The 14188-nt window shown below is 37.8% G+C and overlaps 1 protein-coding gene and 1 pseudogene across 1 annotated transcript; one reads left to right on the forward strand and one right to left on the reverse strand.

Annotated features, from left to right (window-relative positions):
• Positions 1 to 439: 439 nt before the first annotated feature.
• Positions 440 to 3443, forward strand: LOC107103195 (SLAM family member 9-like). The gene is made up of 3 exons (XM_015402760.1): positions 440 to 574; positions 2680 to 2970; positions 3178 to 3443. The coding sequence occupies exons 1-3, from the start codon at positions 520 to 522 to the stop codon at positions 3441 to 3443; spliced, it is 612 nt and encodes a 203-aa protein (XP_015258246.1). The 5' UTR covers positions 440 to 519.
• Positions 3444 to 9561: 6118 nt separating this feature from the next.
• On the reverse strand, positions 9562 to 10824 carry LOC107103196 (annotated as a pseudogene).
• Positions 10825 to 14188: the final 3364 nt, after the last annotated feature.

Genomic DNA, 14188 nt, shown 5'->3' on the forward strand with positions numbered 1-14188 from the left:
ATCTTTATATGTTTTGGGTTTTATAACTGCAAGATTCATCCGTTACATTTCAGTAACTTTAGTTTTTATGATTGGCTGTGAGGCTGGGCCCACCCTGTACTGGTCAGTAGTCCACCACAGTGGCTTTTTATTCACTGTAATGACTGATGCTCCTGGTAGTTAACCTCTGGAAGAACAAAGCTGACCCATTTACATAGTGTTTTGTACCCTGCATGAATATACGAAACAATAATAAGAAAAAGTAGTCTTTTGTCAGATATTGAATTATCATCATTTTATATGTAACATCACCCTGTAAATTAAATTCTGCAGATTTTTTGAGGAGAAAACAAAATACACATTAGTGTGTTACAGTATGGATTAGTAGATTGTGTGTGGGTAAACTTATTTTAAGACATCAGCGTTTCATTTCCTGAACTTTGATCACAGCAGGTGCAGTCTTCATTTGAAGCATTCGCAGATGGCTTCGCTTCATTTGTTAACTGCAACACATTTTCTCAGCTTTACTTCGTCTAAAAAATGACAATGGATGCCCTCAAATGTGTCTTTCTTCTGTGTTTTTGGAGCTTTACTGGTGAGTTGAAAATAATATATTTTATCTTTGCATATCTAACATTGAAGGCAGGAAATCTGCTGTCTTAAAAAAAACAAAAAAAAACTTTTGCATGAATCAAAAACAGAAAAGAGTTATGGAGGTTTATCAGTAAAAAAAGTTTTTGCAAGTTTATCTTAATTGTTGAAAACTACTAAATCCCCTGTCTTGTAAATGTATTCATAGGCTGCTAATTGAAGGTTTAAACATGTTTGTCTCATTACAACCACACATTTTAATCTCATTTATTTAGATTTTCTGTAATAAACCAACATAAAAAAAGTAAATAATTGCTAAGTTGATGGAATCATGGTTAGCAATAGTTGATATAAAATTATTATAGGAGTAAGTTGTGACTACATGGGCCTTAGACAGATAAACGTGGAGCCAAAGTTTTTTGTTATTGTTGTAAGATTGTGTTATCCATTAGAGTATCAATTAAAGCAGGCATGTCCAAAGTTGATCTTCCTGAGCCCCTGTCCGGCACCTTTAGAGGTTTCCCTGAAGCTTAGAAACTTTTACCTGCAATAGAAGACCGAGTTTGGACATGGAATAAACACAGGGGACTCAAAGGGTCGTATGGCTGCAGGTTCTCTTTCCAACCAAGCAATAGCACACCAGATCCCAGTCATCTCATCAACTGAGTGCAGTCTGAACATGATGACTTGATGACCTGCAGCCACACGGCCCTTTCTGGAACCGGTTTGAGACCCCTGGATTAAAGTAAAAGAGATTTGGGCTTTTTTCTAAGAATATTTATCTGTGTAAGCATTGCTATTTGGAAACCAATGATGTCCTGAATGTTTTAATACTACCAAGTGAAAAACTGAAATTATTACAGTGGTAGTTTAGTACAGTAACTAAAATTTTACAGGTAATTATTTCTAAAATACGAAAAAAAATCTGTGACCAATATACATACCATTGCTTCTAACGGCTAGCTATTTATTTAATCTGCCGTCACTTTTAGTGTAAAAACAACATATTTTTCCAGACACTTGTCTAAAAGTGTCGTATGGACTGTTTTCCTTCACCATAAAGGTCGTGTCAGGTCAAGTAGGAGACTGTGTTACTCTTTGTGGGGATGGTGGCTCAGGAGGTAGCTGTTCTTCCTGTAACCACTCAGTTTCTCTCAGTCGTCGTATCCTTGGGCAACGCACTTTCCCTGCTTTGCCTGCTCTTGGTGGTCAGAGGGGCCTGATTGTATGTAAGCCTTGCTTCTGTCTGTTTGCCTCAAGGCCGCTGAGGTTATAATATAGCTCACCACCATCAGTGTTTGCATGAATGGGTGACTAAATGTAGACTGCATCTGTATATAAGTACAGACCAATTACATTTTATTGCTCACGGCGTTGTTTTTTTTGCTGGTTACACAGTGATTGTTATCAGAAATATCTTAGACTTGAAAGACGCAGTTCCATCTATCTGGGCAAGAGTCCATCTAGTCACCTTTGAATAATGTGTCTCTAGAAATATATTTGCCATCACTGGATGTTTCAGTGTGTATGGGATGTACAGTGGTCATCAGGCTGCAGCGTTTCTTACCTTAGTCTTGTCTTTGACCAATGGACACCTTCTAGATGATTCTATAAAAAACACTGCAGGAGCATAGAGGCCTAGATGGCACAGATTTGTCTCTACCTCTTTCCTGTTGACTATTAGTACTGCATGTCTGGTGGCCCTGTTCTTCTCATTCAAAATTTGATGATCAAATTAGCAATGTTTTGGGGTGTGATCTACTGCAAAGCTACTGGAAGCCTACTAGTGAGGAGACCTGTATGAAAAAGAGAGAAACAGCTAAATGTGACTATTTACAGAACATTTAACATATAAACATGTTTGAGATTGGTGTCGCACAACCACTTTGCTTGTTTGCAGTGAGATACCAGCTGCTGGATGTTTATAAGACCATGAATTTGTAATTTTAAAGGAAATTATTTTTTCACAGACATTTCTAATTTAATGCAAAATAAATATATGAAGTACTGAAATCAGTTTTAAGTTGACTCATACTGTGATATATTTTTGTTAATATGTAAACTCATCATTTATTTAACATTGTTGTTAACCTAAATCCTTTCTCATAGGAGTTACATCAACAGACTCGCCTGTGATGCTTTATGGACTAAGGAACGGCTCGGTGTGTCTGCATGTCAGAAAAACACCTTCCCATACTAAGGGTGATTGGATGTTTGGTGAAACAGTAATCACTAATGGGAATGAAATCAATCCTAACTATAAAGGAAGAGTGACTTTTAGCCCAAAAAACTTGACCTTGTGCATAAATCAGCTGCGTGTAAAAGATACAGGCATCTTCACGTTCTCCTACTTGAAAAATTTTACTCGAACATCAGAAAGCTACCAAGTGATTGTAGAAGGTATGTTCAAGCTGTACTTTATCTTAAGCTAAAGAGAATGTTACAAAGGACAGTTTCATTTGTTAAAATGTATTGACTCACAAAATCTTTTTTTTTTTTACTCTTTAGAGTTTTGAATTGAGATGTCAATGTCAATTTTTGAATTGTGTTTACACAAGTAACCAGCAGATGGTGACATTAGTCAATCTGTCTGTTTCTGATTTTCAGATATTGTTCCCAGACCAGTGATGATTCTGACTCCAGAGAATCCATCCAATATATCAATGGGATTCTGTAATTTTACAGTAAACTGCTCCATCCAGCATGTTTGGCTGTCTTCTAACTGTAATAAAGATGGCTGCACAACAACTCAGAGGTCTCTTAAAAACTTCAATATCAGCATTCACACTGACAACTCAACTGTTACTTGCAGCGGCAACAACAATGTCAGCACAAATAACATCTCAGAAAAAATTTCAGCCATCTGTAAGTAGCAAAAGTTTTTCATAAACTAGAATAAAACGTTCATCATTATAGCAGTTAATGAAAGTTATTTAATTTCAAACATTTCACATTTTATTTCCATTCATTAAAAATGGCATGTTATGTGTGCTTATTACAAGTCTAAAAGGAAATAATTGGTAGCTATAACCTTTTTTCTTTATTTTTTACAGGTGTGCTCAAATCTAATCTTGAACAGAAGACGGAATTAAGAACAGCTTCTAGTATTTTTATCTTTATCATCATCTTTATCGTTCTTACTTCTGTACTTCTCTGTGCTTTATTTGTTTTTCTTATCAGAAAACTTCATCAAAAACATAATCAGGTAATCCATTAGATGATGATCAATATTTGATTCAATTATTTATAATAAATGGAGCCTTACTGAGTTTCTATATTTAAAAGAAAACAACCTTTGCTTCTACTTTTACTCCAGGAGACAACAGCTGTTGCCCAGTTAATACAAAGCGGACCGTTAGAGACGCAGCCACAATCTGAGGTCAGAGATTCCACAACTTCCAGTGAAGCTGAGCCTTCTTATGAAAACGTGGAGGCCAGTCCGCCTGGAGAGAACGGTATCTCAAGAGATGAACTTGTCTTCAGCGAGTGTCTGATGGTAGATACAGTCTATAGTGTCCCTAGAAAGGCGAACTCTGTCAAAAGTGACAAAAAAAGCGAATCATTGGGAGATGGGAGCACACAAACAACTTCAGGGTCTGTCAACCTAAATACAGAGCAGAGCCTCCTACAAACTGAGACAGTGTACAGTGTACTGGAGATGCCTAAGAATCTAAAGTCATAGCACCACCAAGAGGACAGATACTGGCTTCAGCAGAACGGAGCATCAGAAGAGGTCCATTCATTTTCTTTTGCTTTTCGGAGATGTATAGATTGGGTAAAGGATCCAGAGCGAAAATCCAAAGACACTTTTTCATCTCTTTAAGATCATAAGGGTTTTTTCTAGACCACAAGGAGCAGTACCATTACTGTAGGAGGCCTCAGCCAATCTATCCATATCCTGCATCATCTCAGCATCATGACTGGACAAGGAACGAGGAAGCACAAAAACCATGAGGCAGAGAGAGACTGATCATCAGGAGAAGATCTGGAATCAATAGCGTTGGTCTTGGTCAGTCATATCAGGATGCCATGCAGTCAGGATCTTTTAAAAATATTCTGATAGAATGACAATTCTTTGCATGCTCCAGTCTTTACAAAAAAAGAGGACATTTTAAGAAACTCAGACTCCCTAAATTTTGTTGTTTACCTTTTCTAAAGCTAAAGCAGCTTCTTCTTCTTTTTTTTTTTTTTTGAGTTTTTACAGCACTGGTGGCTCGTTTTTTCTGAACATTAGGCTGACAGGAAAGGGGTTAGAGAGAAGGGGAGAGACATGCAGGAAAAGGACCACAGGCCAGATTTTTACTCCCGCATAGACCATGATTGGGTGGAAACATTTTCATATGAGTGAATGTGGACCGAAAATATTATTCTTGTAACATGGCTTGATAGGACATGCATTGTGAATTACTGCTGACTTAAGTAAATTCAATGAAAATATAAACCTTACGTAACTTTTTAATTCAAGTTAAGTATGACATGTTTTCAGAAGTTTATGCAGGCCTTTTGAAAGCCATACCTTTATAAGATAATGATCTATAATCTATAACATTGTTTAACAAAGGAGATAATTCATATTTACTCATTTAAGATCTTTTTTCAAGCTTTTACTTTTTTTATTACTGTTTCGCTAAATTCTGTTGTCATATGAATGGAGTTTCCATTAAAAAACTTTAGCATGGAATTTATAAAGACAAATATTTAATATCAAAAGATTTAGCAGCAGAAGGTGAACAAAATGTTATTACCAAACCAGTCAAGTGAGGATTTTGTTTTTTTTTTATGCATAAATTTGATTAAACTTCAAATTTTCCTCAGATTTGAATAATATACTTTGAATAGTTTTGTTCTTCTTCTGTTGCTTGATATGGCTGCTTAATAGATGAGAAAGTTGTAATGTAATACTGTGAAACATGCCGAAATAGTGTTAATTAAATCCTATTTTAAAAAATGAAGAACAACCTGCGTTGTGATTAAATCAATCATTTCACATAACATATGGATCTTTTGATTGATATTAGTTCTTATATATGATTATTTTCCTGATGCTGAATAATCAGATTTTTTTCAGAGGCTTAATCAGCTTGGTGTTGTTGATTGTAAAAGACTGTTTGTGTATCATCATTTTCAGACCCTGTAAGATGCTCCATCCATGCTGATGAATTTAACCACTGTTTTTTTTTAAACACAGTACTTAGCAGTTCAGTCGTGTCACAGTGTTAAATCATCCGAGGCTACTGTTGTTGTGCAACAGAGGTTGTATTCATTACCAACCCCCGTATGGGTTGTAAATATTTTATTTAATCAAATATTATTTGGAATGGACTGGACAGTAGCACTGCTGCCTTGCAGCAAGAAGGTTCTGGGTTCAATTCCCGGCCCGGTCTTTCTGCATGGAGTTTGCATGTTCTCCCTGAGCATGCACAGGTTCTCTGCCTGTAGACCGCTGAAGATAGGCACCAGCACCCCTTGTGACCACACTTGGGATGAGCGTGTAAGAAAATGGATGGATAGATTATTTGGATTGTTATATGTTTTGTGTTGGAACAACAGATATTTCTGCAAATATATGGAATAAATTCACCCCATCTTCCACTCAAAATATAGAATCCAAAAATCCTTCAGCTCCAAGTCCAACATATTTCAGCAAAAAGCTCTTGACTAAACCAGTGAAACTCAACTAAACCTGTCGTACGGCTCAGGAATAGAGAGCTCAAATGCAAGACCTGACACAGTGGAGTAATGTTCAAGATTCTTTTAGTACACTGGGGTCAAACACCAAAAACACAAAGTAAGCAGAAGTAGCAAAAACAGAGACAGGGAAAGGTCCACAAACAAGCAGGATAAAAACAATTGCTAAAAAAAAAGCTAATTTCAAATCCAAAAGGGCTCGAACGCTTGAATCAAAGGACAATGACGAACTGGCTGCAGTTCGTCAGGGAAGCTGCATGACTGAGAAACAAATAGGCCAACAAACACAGGAGGATCACAAACACTAGGTGAAAGTGTGGCAGATTCTGATTGCCGGGAGGAACTCAGGAAGTGAAGCGGTCTAAAATGAAATAGGAAACGAATACAGAATAAACAGGAAGTGAAAATAACTGGTGACAGAAGTAGACTTAACTAGTGAGGACTGCCCCTGACAAAACCAAGCTACTATACACAAAGAAGAAGGGAAACATGGTTGAAAACCATAATCAATGACATGATGCATTGATATTTCAGGTTGGCATGGATTTAATGTTTGAGAAGCAAAGTTTATCTTGAAGAATTCAGAATGTGATCAAATTAGGTTTTAATTAATTTAGAGCAATTGAAATGCTATCAGCATAAGAGAAAACACATGAATGTTGACCTTATATTATTGTAGCCCTCAGCCAATCCAAGCTCTGGATTTGGTTTCTGTGATTCCACCTTCCTGTTTGGCTGTGAATACATCCTGGAGAGAAATATCATTTGTGCTGCTGCCATCAACACCTGTGTTTATAGATGATGGAGCTTGGCCTGTTTTCCAGTGCAGTCCTGTTTCTCTGACTGTGACTAACTGTATCTGCACTCGTTCATCAACTGACGTAGGACCTGGCTTCTGGCTCGTCTGCCTGGCTGTGTGTTTCCCGGACGAAGCCGTCTGTGGTGCTGGTTGACAGTAACCTTTTGTGTCTCCGCCCATTCGGCCTCGCCAGATGGCAGCTCAGATTGAGCCTGGTTCTGGTAGAGGTTTCTTCTTGTTCAAAGGGAGTTTTCCTCTCCAGTGTCACTACAAGCATTCTTTAGTCTGAGGGATTGCAAAAGAGTCAATTAGAATGGAGCTCAGCTCAAAGCTTCTTTAAAGAGGGATGTAGTCCTTTTGTCAAATGTACCACAGAGTTTGCGCATCATATGTATCATGATGACCAGCTGGAAGGTCATGTCTCTCATTTTTAATTCAGACGGTGGTTCAATGGCAGAATAAATTTTGGTTGCCTGCAGTCAGTTTTAAAGTAACAGCTGTCTACGATGTGATGTCAGAGAGACGGGTTGCATAAATTTTTAGTTGTAATCCAATCAGTATAATTTGCCTATGTATACCTGTCTCTCTCAGTCATTCGTTATCAGACTGTCAACTCCTCCATGGCTGTGTGCTGTTCTTTCCAGTGTCTGTGTGCGTAGTCTGCCTTCTGTGCTTAACCTGCACTCACTGAATTCTTTTAGCCTCTGACTCTGATCACATTCTGGACTGCTTCTACTCGTCGAGGTTTTTTCAACCTGCCACTAATCTGCTGAAAGGCCTATTTCCTGTCAGCCATCAAGTTTGGAATCTACCTGCATCAACTTGTAACCAAAGGTTTCTGCCTCCATTTGCCTTGTAAAGCCTGTTACCCTCCTGTTTAAGCTCACTACCAGTCTGCCTGTCTGCTTTCCCTATTATCACCACCACAAACTAACAATATACATTTTAAGTACAATATTTATCAGGTTCTGAGGTTGCCTATTAAACAAACCAAGTGAAAACATCAGGTTTGATGTTCTATCTGTTTATGATTAATTTGCTACAGCCAAATATATACATTTTGTGTTCTTTAACTTTTCGTTATGGATTTAAAAAATTTGCCTGGCTGCTGAAATTGTCACTGCAAGTGGATTTTTTGCATGGTTTCATGGAAAGCTAATTTTTACATCCCAAGTGTAGTATTAAATATCGTGCCCCATCTTTTTTGCATGTAGATACATTTTATTTACTATAGAAGGCCGCTGGAAATAATACTATTTAAAACTTCTCCTTATTCTAGACATAATGAGAATCCAACCAATTATTTTTCACTTGCAGAAATTCCTGCATCTCCTTTGCTTTTACACCAACTGTCTCACTTTTCTCTTAAAACCAAATTGATCATGCGATATAATTTACAATCCCACTAAAATGCATTTAGGTCGGATCCAAAATATAAAAAAGTCAGATCAATTTTGCATGTTAGTATGGAAATCAAGAGCGGTCGTACTCGGCTTTCTTTTTTTCTTCGTCTTCTAGAGATAATGACATAACTATCTTGTTATCACGGTTAAACCATACATTTTTCTCGAGATAAGAAGATAATTATCTTGTTATCACAAGAGAACAGTTGATTTCGTGAGATAACGAGATGATTAACCTGTATGAGTAATGACTGGCCAACAGCCCTGGATGACCAGTCCATCCATGCCTGCGGTGCCCGTAGTTGTGCAGTCGCGGTACCATGTGTGCGCAAATAATTTGTTTCTTAGTTTCCTTTTTCTTTTCACTCTATATTACAAAACTCCCTGTCCAACTTGAAGAAACACATCGAAGTAACTTCTTATGAAATGATTATACATTCTGTTTCAGTATCTATAAGCCTGGTTTAGTACTTAACCATATAACTGTCCAGTCAGTGACTTGTACTTTTACCAAAGTCATATTTTGGAGAGGTACCTATATTTTTACTTTACACTGCTTTTTGTTGTGGCTACAGTAATGCATAAAGACAGCTCAGGGATTGAAAACAAAAACATATATATATATATATATATATTCCTCCAGTGGAAGAAAATGAGACAACCATGAACCATAAAATCGTGAGAGGAACCAGAATATTTCTTTAAATCTATCTTTGTAGAACATTTCCTTAAAATTAATTAAAACTACCATTTCATACATATGAGGTTAGACTAACAAAAAGTCCCAATATAGTGATCTACTTAATTAAACTGAAAAAGAAGTAATAAAGAAATTCCTATAAAATGCTTACCAGAAAAAATTATCTAAGTGCATTATTGGAACGATATATATAAACATGCTGACGCATAGTTGTGCAAGAAAATAAGAGAAGTGCAAATAAAATATTTCCAAAAGCAATAAGGGAAGGAAAAAACATCATTTCATTTGCCTTTTCATCCATACATGATGCTAACTGGAGATAAATGACTCCTTTCTTGTGGGATTTTAGTTCTGAATCTGCAGTCTCATTCTTCTAAGCAAAGCTGGCTCAGTGACCGTCTCTAGTGTTTTTCTTTCTGTGCTGTTTGGGGCAGATGCAGAGTTTTCCAACAGATGTTCTTAAAAAGCCAGGCTGGAGAAATAGTAGACCACAGGGTCCAGCACGTTGTTGAGATACATCAAACTGATAGTGATAAAGCAAACTGTGGTTGGCCCCTCCATATCAGCACACTTGAACCCTTGGGACATCTTGATCCAGATGGAAAGTGCAGTAATGTTGCTGGAAAGGAAGCAGATGATGAAAAGCACGCGAAACAACACAGTGAAGTACAGACTTTTTTTAAACTTGGCCTGGTGGGCCAGCTGTCTCCTCCTCAGGCAGCTGATGATGTTGAAGATGCAGTAGAGCATTACTAGCAAAGGCATATAGAAAGAAAGGAGAAACGTGAACCTATGCCAGGACAGATTTCCATCGGTCTTTGTGTCTACAATGAAGCTTTTGCAGTAGGCGGTCTTGATGTGTTACAGCGAGAAGTTTGGACTATCATTGTGATGGGGACCAGCCACAGCCAAAGCGCTGATGGGATGGTGAGGATGCACCACACTCATGTATCTATCCAAGGCGATAGCCATCAAGAGGAAGGTCCTCTTGCTGCGATTCATCAGCGGCACGAAGAGGCTAATGTTGCAGCCTGTTTCACTGAACCTCCATCTGGGATCTATTCTACGAAGCAGGTTAAGTGAAAACTGAAAGTTTTCTAAATCTGAAATCAGGGAAACTCTGAGTTTTCAGTTTCACAAAGAGTCTACTCAGCCTCTAATTCAGTCACAAAGTCCCCAAAGCTAACCTGGCAGGGAGCAGGTTTTGTTCAGTGAACTCAGTGTCCTCTGTCTCCACTCTCCTTACAGCCAATCACGCTGTTTTATTTCCTGATCCTGTCAGATTTTTTGTCCTAGTTTTGTGCAAAAAGTAATAATTCACTAGATCCGTTAGACACATTAGCTTTTAAAACATTGCATGTCTGCTGTCTCTGAGATTTATTATACAATGATCAGCACTTTTTCACAGCTTAAAACCCGACTCGCCGAACCGGCTTGCTCTCTTTCCCCCTGGGCTTCTATGATATTTAATATCAATATGTTTACATCTTTGTCTATACACAGGATTTTTGGCTAAGGATATGGTACCCTGATTGTCCTCATAAATCTTAGCCAAATAATCCTTACCATCCACGTTATACAACAGTCGTTACAAGTATAAGCATTCCTGTACAGTAGCAGCTAGTGCCATGTACTCTGCCTCACGTGTTACTGTAGGCTGCCATTTGGACTTCCATTAGACTAATGGAAATTTTTTATTTAGACTCATAGAGTAAGCTATTATACTTCTTGGTGTACTTCTGATACATCACCTGCCCAATTTGCATCCCTGTATGAATAAATAAGTTCATCACAGGCACCCTTTTTTACTATGTTTTAACATGCCTTTTAGATACCTGAAAACATGCTTTACAGTATTCCACTGCTCCGTGGTTGGGTTTGCAAAGTACTGTGCCAGTTCATTTATTACATAGCTTAAATCTGGCATTGATAACAAATAGATTATGCTTCCTACTGCCTCCCTGTATTTTCCAAACTCACTCATTACTTCAGCATTATCAGTATAGTTAGTTTTATGCTCACAAGGGGTAGTTCATGGCTTACAGTTCTGCATGTCAAACTTTTCCAATATTTTCCCCACATACTTTGACTGTGAGATTTTAATACCATCAGCATCTTGCTAAAAGTCAATGCCAGAAAATTTGTCATCTTCCCTAAAACTCTCATCCTAAATTTGGATGCAAGTTTCTCTTTTACATCTCTAAGAGTATTCATATCACTGGCAGCAACAACATTTTGTTCCAGTTTCTGTCTGACTGTCTAAGTCTGTACAGTGATTTTTGCAGTTTATACACCAGTCTTTCATTTTCTTGAGATTCCTTCTTGTAGCATTCTGGTTGATCAATATAAACTTCACTCTCTATGGGGGCATCTTAATATGCTGTTTTTACATCCATCTGGCAAACAAACATGTTCTCCTGTGCCACCTTTTGCATCAACACTGGTGAAAAGGTTTCACCATAGTTGAAACCTTTCTTTTGACTTAATCCTTTGACAACATATCTAGCTTTACTCACTACAACTTTACCCTCAGGAAAGTTGGTAAGGGAAAAAGTAACATAGTCCTTTAATGACTACATTTCCTCATCCATTGCTTTAACACATTCTTTTGCATTCACAGATCTTACAGCTTCTTTGTCGGTTTAAGGTACTCTACTTATCAATCTGTAACAATAATCAATGTTAGCTATCTGCTCTTCATCATCAATGCTACAGACATGGTCATCTAAATAACCTGGTTTCTTTCTCTCTCTAACGGAGTATCTTCTCTCAAGTTCCAAATGTGTTGTTGTCTAGCTGGTACTAGCCATTGGTTCATCTTCTGTGCTCAGTTTATGGTCAGAAACATTTACGGGGTCAGCATCTGGAGTTTTGATTGCTCTGGGTCTGGTTCTAATCATCATCATCATCCAACGCTACATCCGTCACAATTTTCATTTTGGATGTAAATTCCACAAACCTGTGTTTCTGTATTTTTCTGCTATTTGGATAGTAGTCCATATAGGCTGGACTATTCTTGTCATACCCTCAAAAAATGCCTTTCTCACACCTCGAATCCAACTTCCCTTTCTTTTGTTTATAAGTGTAATAAACACATCCAAACTTGTGCATCCTAGAAATCTTAGGTTGTCTGCCTGTCAGCATGAAGTAATGGGTTTGCTTTGTGCAATTGTTAAAACATCTGTTTCGCACTACAGCAGCTGTCTGAACTGCGTATGGCCATAACATTTTTGGCAATCCAGCATCTATTAGCATACATCTAGCCATGTCAAATAGAGTTCTCCAGTTTCGTTCTGCCGTACCATTTTGATGTGGAGAATATGGTGCTGATGTCTCATGTCTGATACCATTTCTGCTCAGTAATGCCTGGTAATCTTTTCCTGGGAATTCTGTACCATTGTCTGACCTCATACATTTAATCTTTCCATGTGGAGCCATGTCAGCAATAAACTTTTCAGTAGCTTGTACTGTGTCACACTTGTTTTTCAAAAGGAATACAATGACTGCACTAGAATAATTGTCTGTGAAGGATAATGCATATCTGTGACCATCTTTGGACATTGGGTCTATAGGTCCTGCTAAATCTGTGTGGATCATTTCTAGTGGTATTTTAGCTCTTGCATCTGGCTCCCTGATCCTAATTTGAACAAATTTTCCCTTCGTGCAGACTTCACAATATGGCATTGATTCACCTCTCCCTTTAATGTCAATGCTATTAACAGCATTTTCTAATTTCAACACATCTCTGTAATTGCAATGTCCAAGAATCTCATGCCAACTTTGTAAGTCATAAAATTTTTAACACTAATCATCACATTCTTTGTCCATCGTGTGTAAGTCATACAGTTCGTTACATCTGTGAATGGGGAATTTGGTAACGTGTCTGAGAAGAACGTTATTTCCTTCTTTGAAGTTCATTGTCACTCCAATGGATGTTGCAGCTTTCACTGAGAAGATGTCTTGCGGATATGAAGGGATGTACAGTGCGTTCCTCAGCACATTTTTAAGACGTTGACCTCTGCTGTTGATCAAACAGCAGAGGTCTCAGCTCTGATGATATACTCGGTAACCAATTCAGCGGGTTATTTCTGCAGTGAAGTCAGCTCGGTATACAAGTTTATCCCTCTGGTCTTTATCACTCCGGAGTAATGGGCCTGTAGGATTCCAAGCACCGCACGCCCGTCGTCTGTCGCGTCATACAAAATAAGTGATTAACTTTTGTCACCTGATATCTGAATTAGCTCTGCATAAGCGTTGGTGTTTCTCTTTGCATCTACTTCTTCATGATCATGTTCGGTGGTTCAGCCCTTGTGATCAAAGATATCCTAAAAATGTTGGTTCCCATAGTTTGTAATTTTTCCTGTCTCCATCAAAGAGAAGTCTTGACCATTGGCTTTGTGCCATGCTTCCCTATACCTAAACCTCCTCTGTTCTTGCTAAAGCATCAAGTATAACTTTTGACCCAAGTATTAGCTTAATTTGTGAAATATTAGATGGTTTATTTGGTCAAAATTTGTACACTTGGCATAATTGGATGCTCCATGCAGCCTGCCCTTCTCCAAAACTCTGCTCTGTAACTTGAGACTGTCAAAATGAATGAGTCATGTGACTCATTCATTGGCTAGAGCAGCTTACTACGCTAGCTAAAACAGCTATGATGCTGGTCTGATCTGAAATATATTTTTCTGATGTACAATTTATTCTAGAGGGGTGAATGTGGTATTGTCTTTACAACTCTATAACTTCTCAATCTGATGGTCCAAATTGTTCTGCTATCAGATTTCAAAACACCTAGAGCAGGGATCGGCAACCCACGGCTCCAGAGCCACATGTGGCTCTTTAATGCCCCCTTTGCGGCTCCCTTGAGCTTTTTCAAAAATGTATGAAAAGGAAAAAATACTTATTTTTTTTTGTTTGTTTTAATATGGTGTGCAGGAGGTCAAAAAAAAAACATTCATTGTGTTTTCCGATGCATAAAAATTTGTATAATAAATAAATTTTTAAAATAAATGTAAACACTTCTTTCAA

This window comes from Cyprinodon variegatus, unplaced genomic scaffold (assembly GCF_000732505.1).
Source record: "Cyprinodon variegatus isolate N-32 unplaced genomic scaffold, C_variegatus-1.0 Scaffold1392, whole genome shotgun sequence".
NCBI lineage: Eukaryota > Metazoa > Chordata > Actinopteri > Cyprinodontiformes > Cyprinodontidae > Cyprinodon > Cyprinodon variegatus.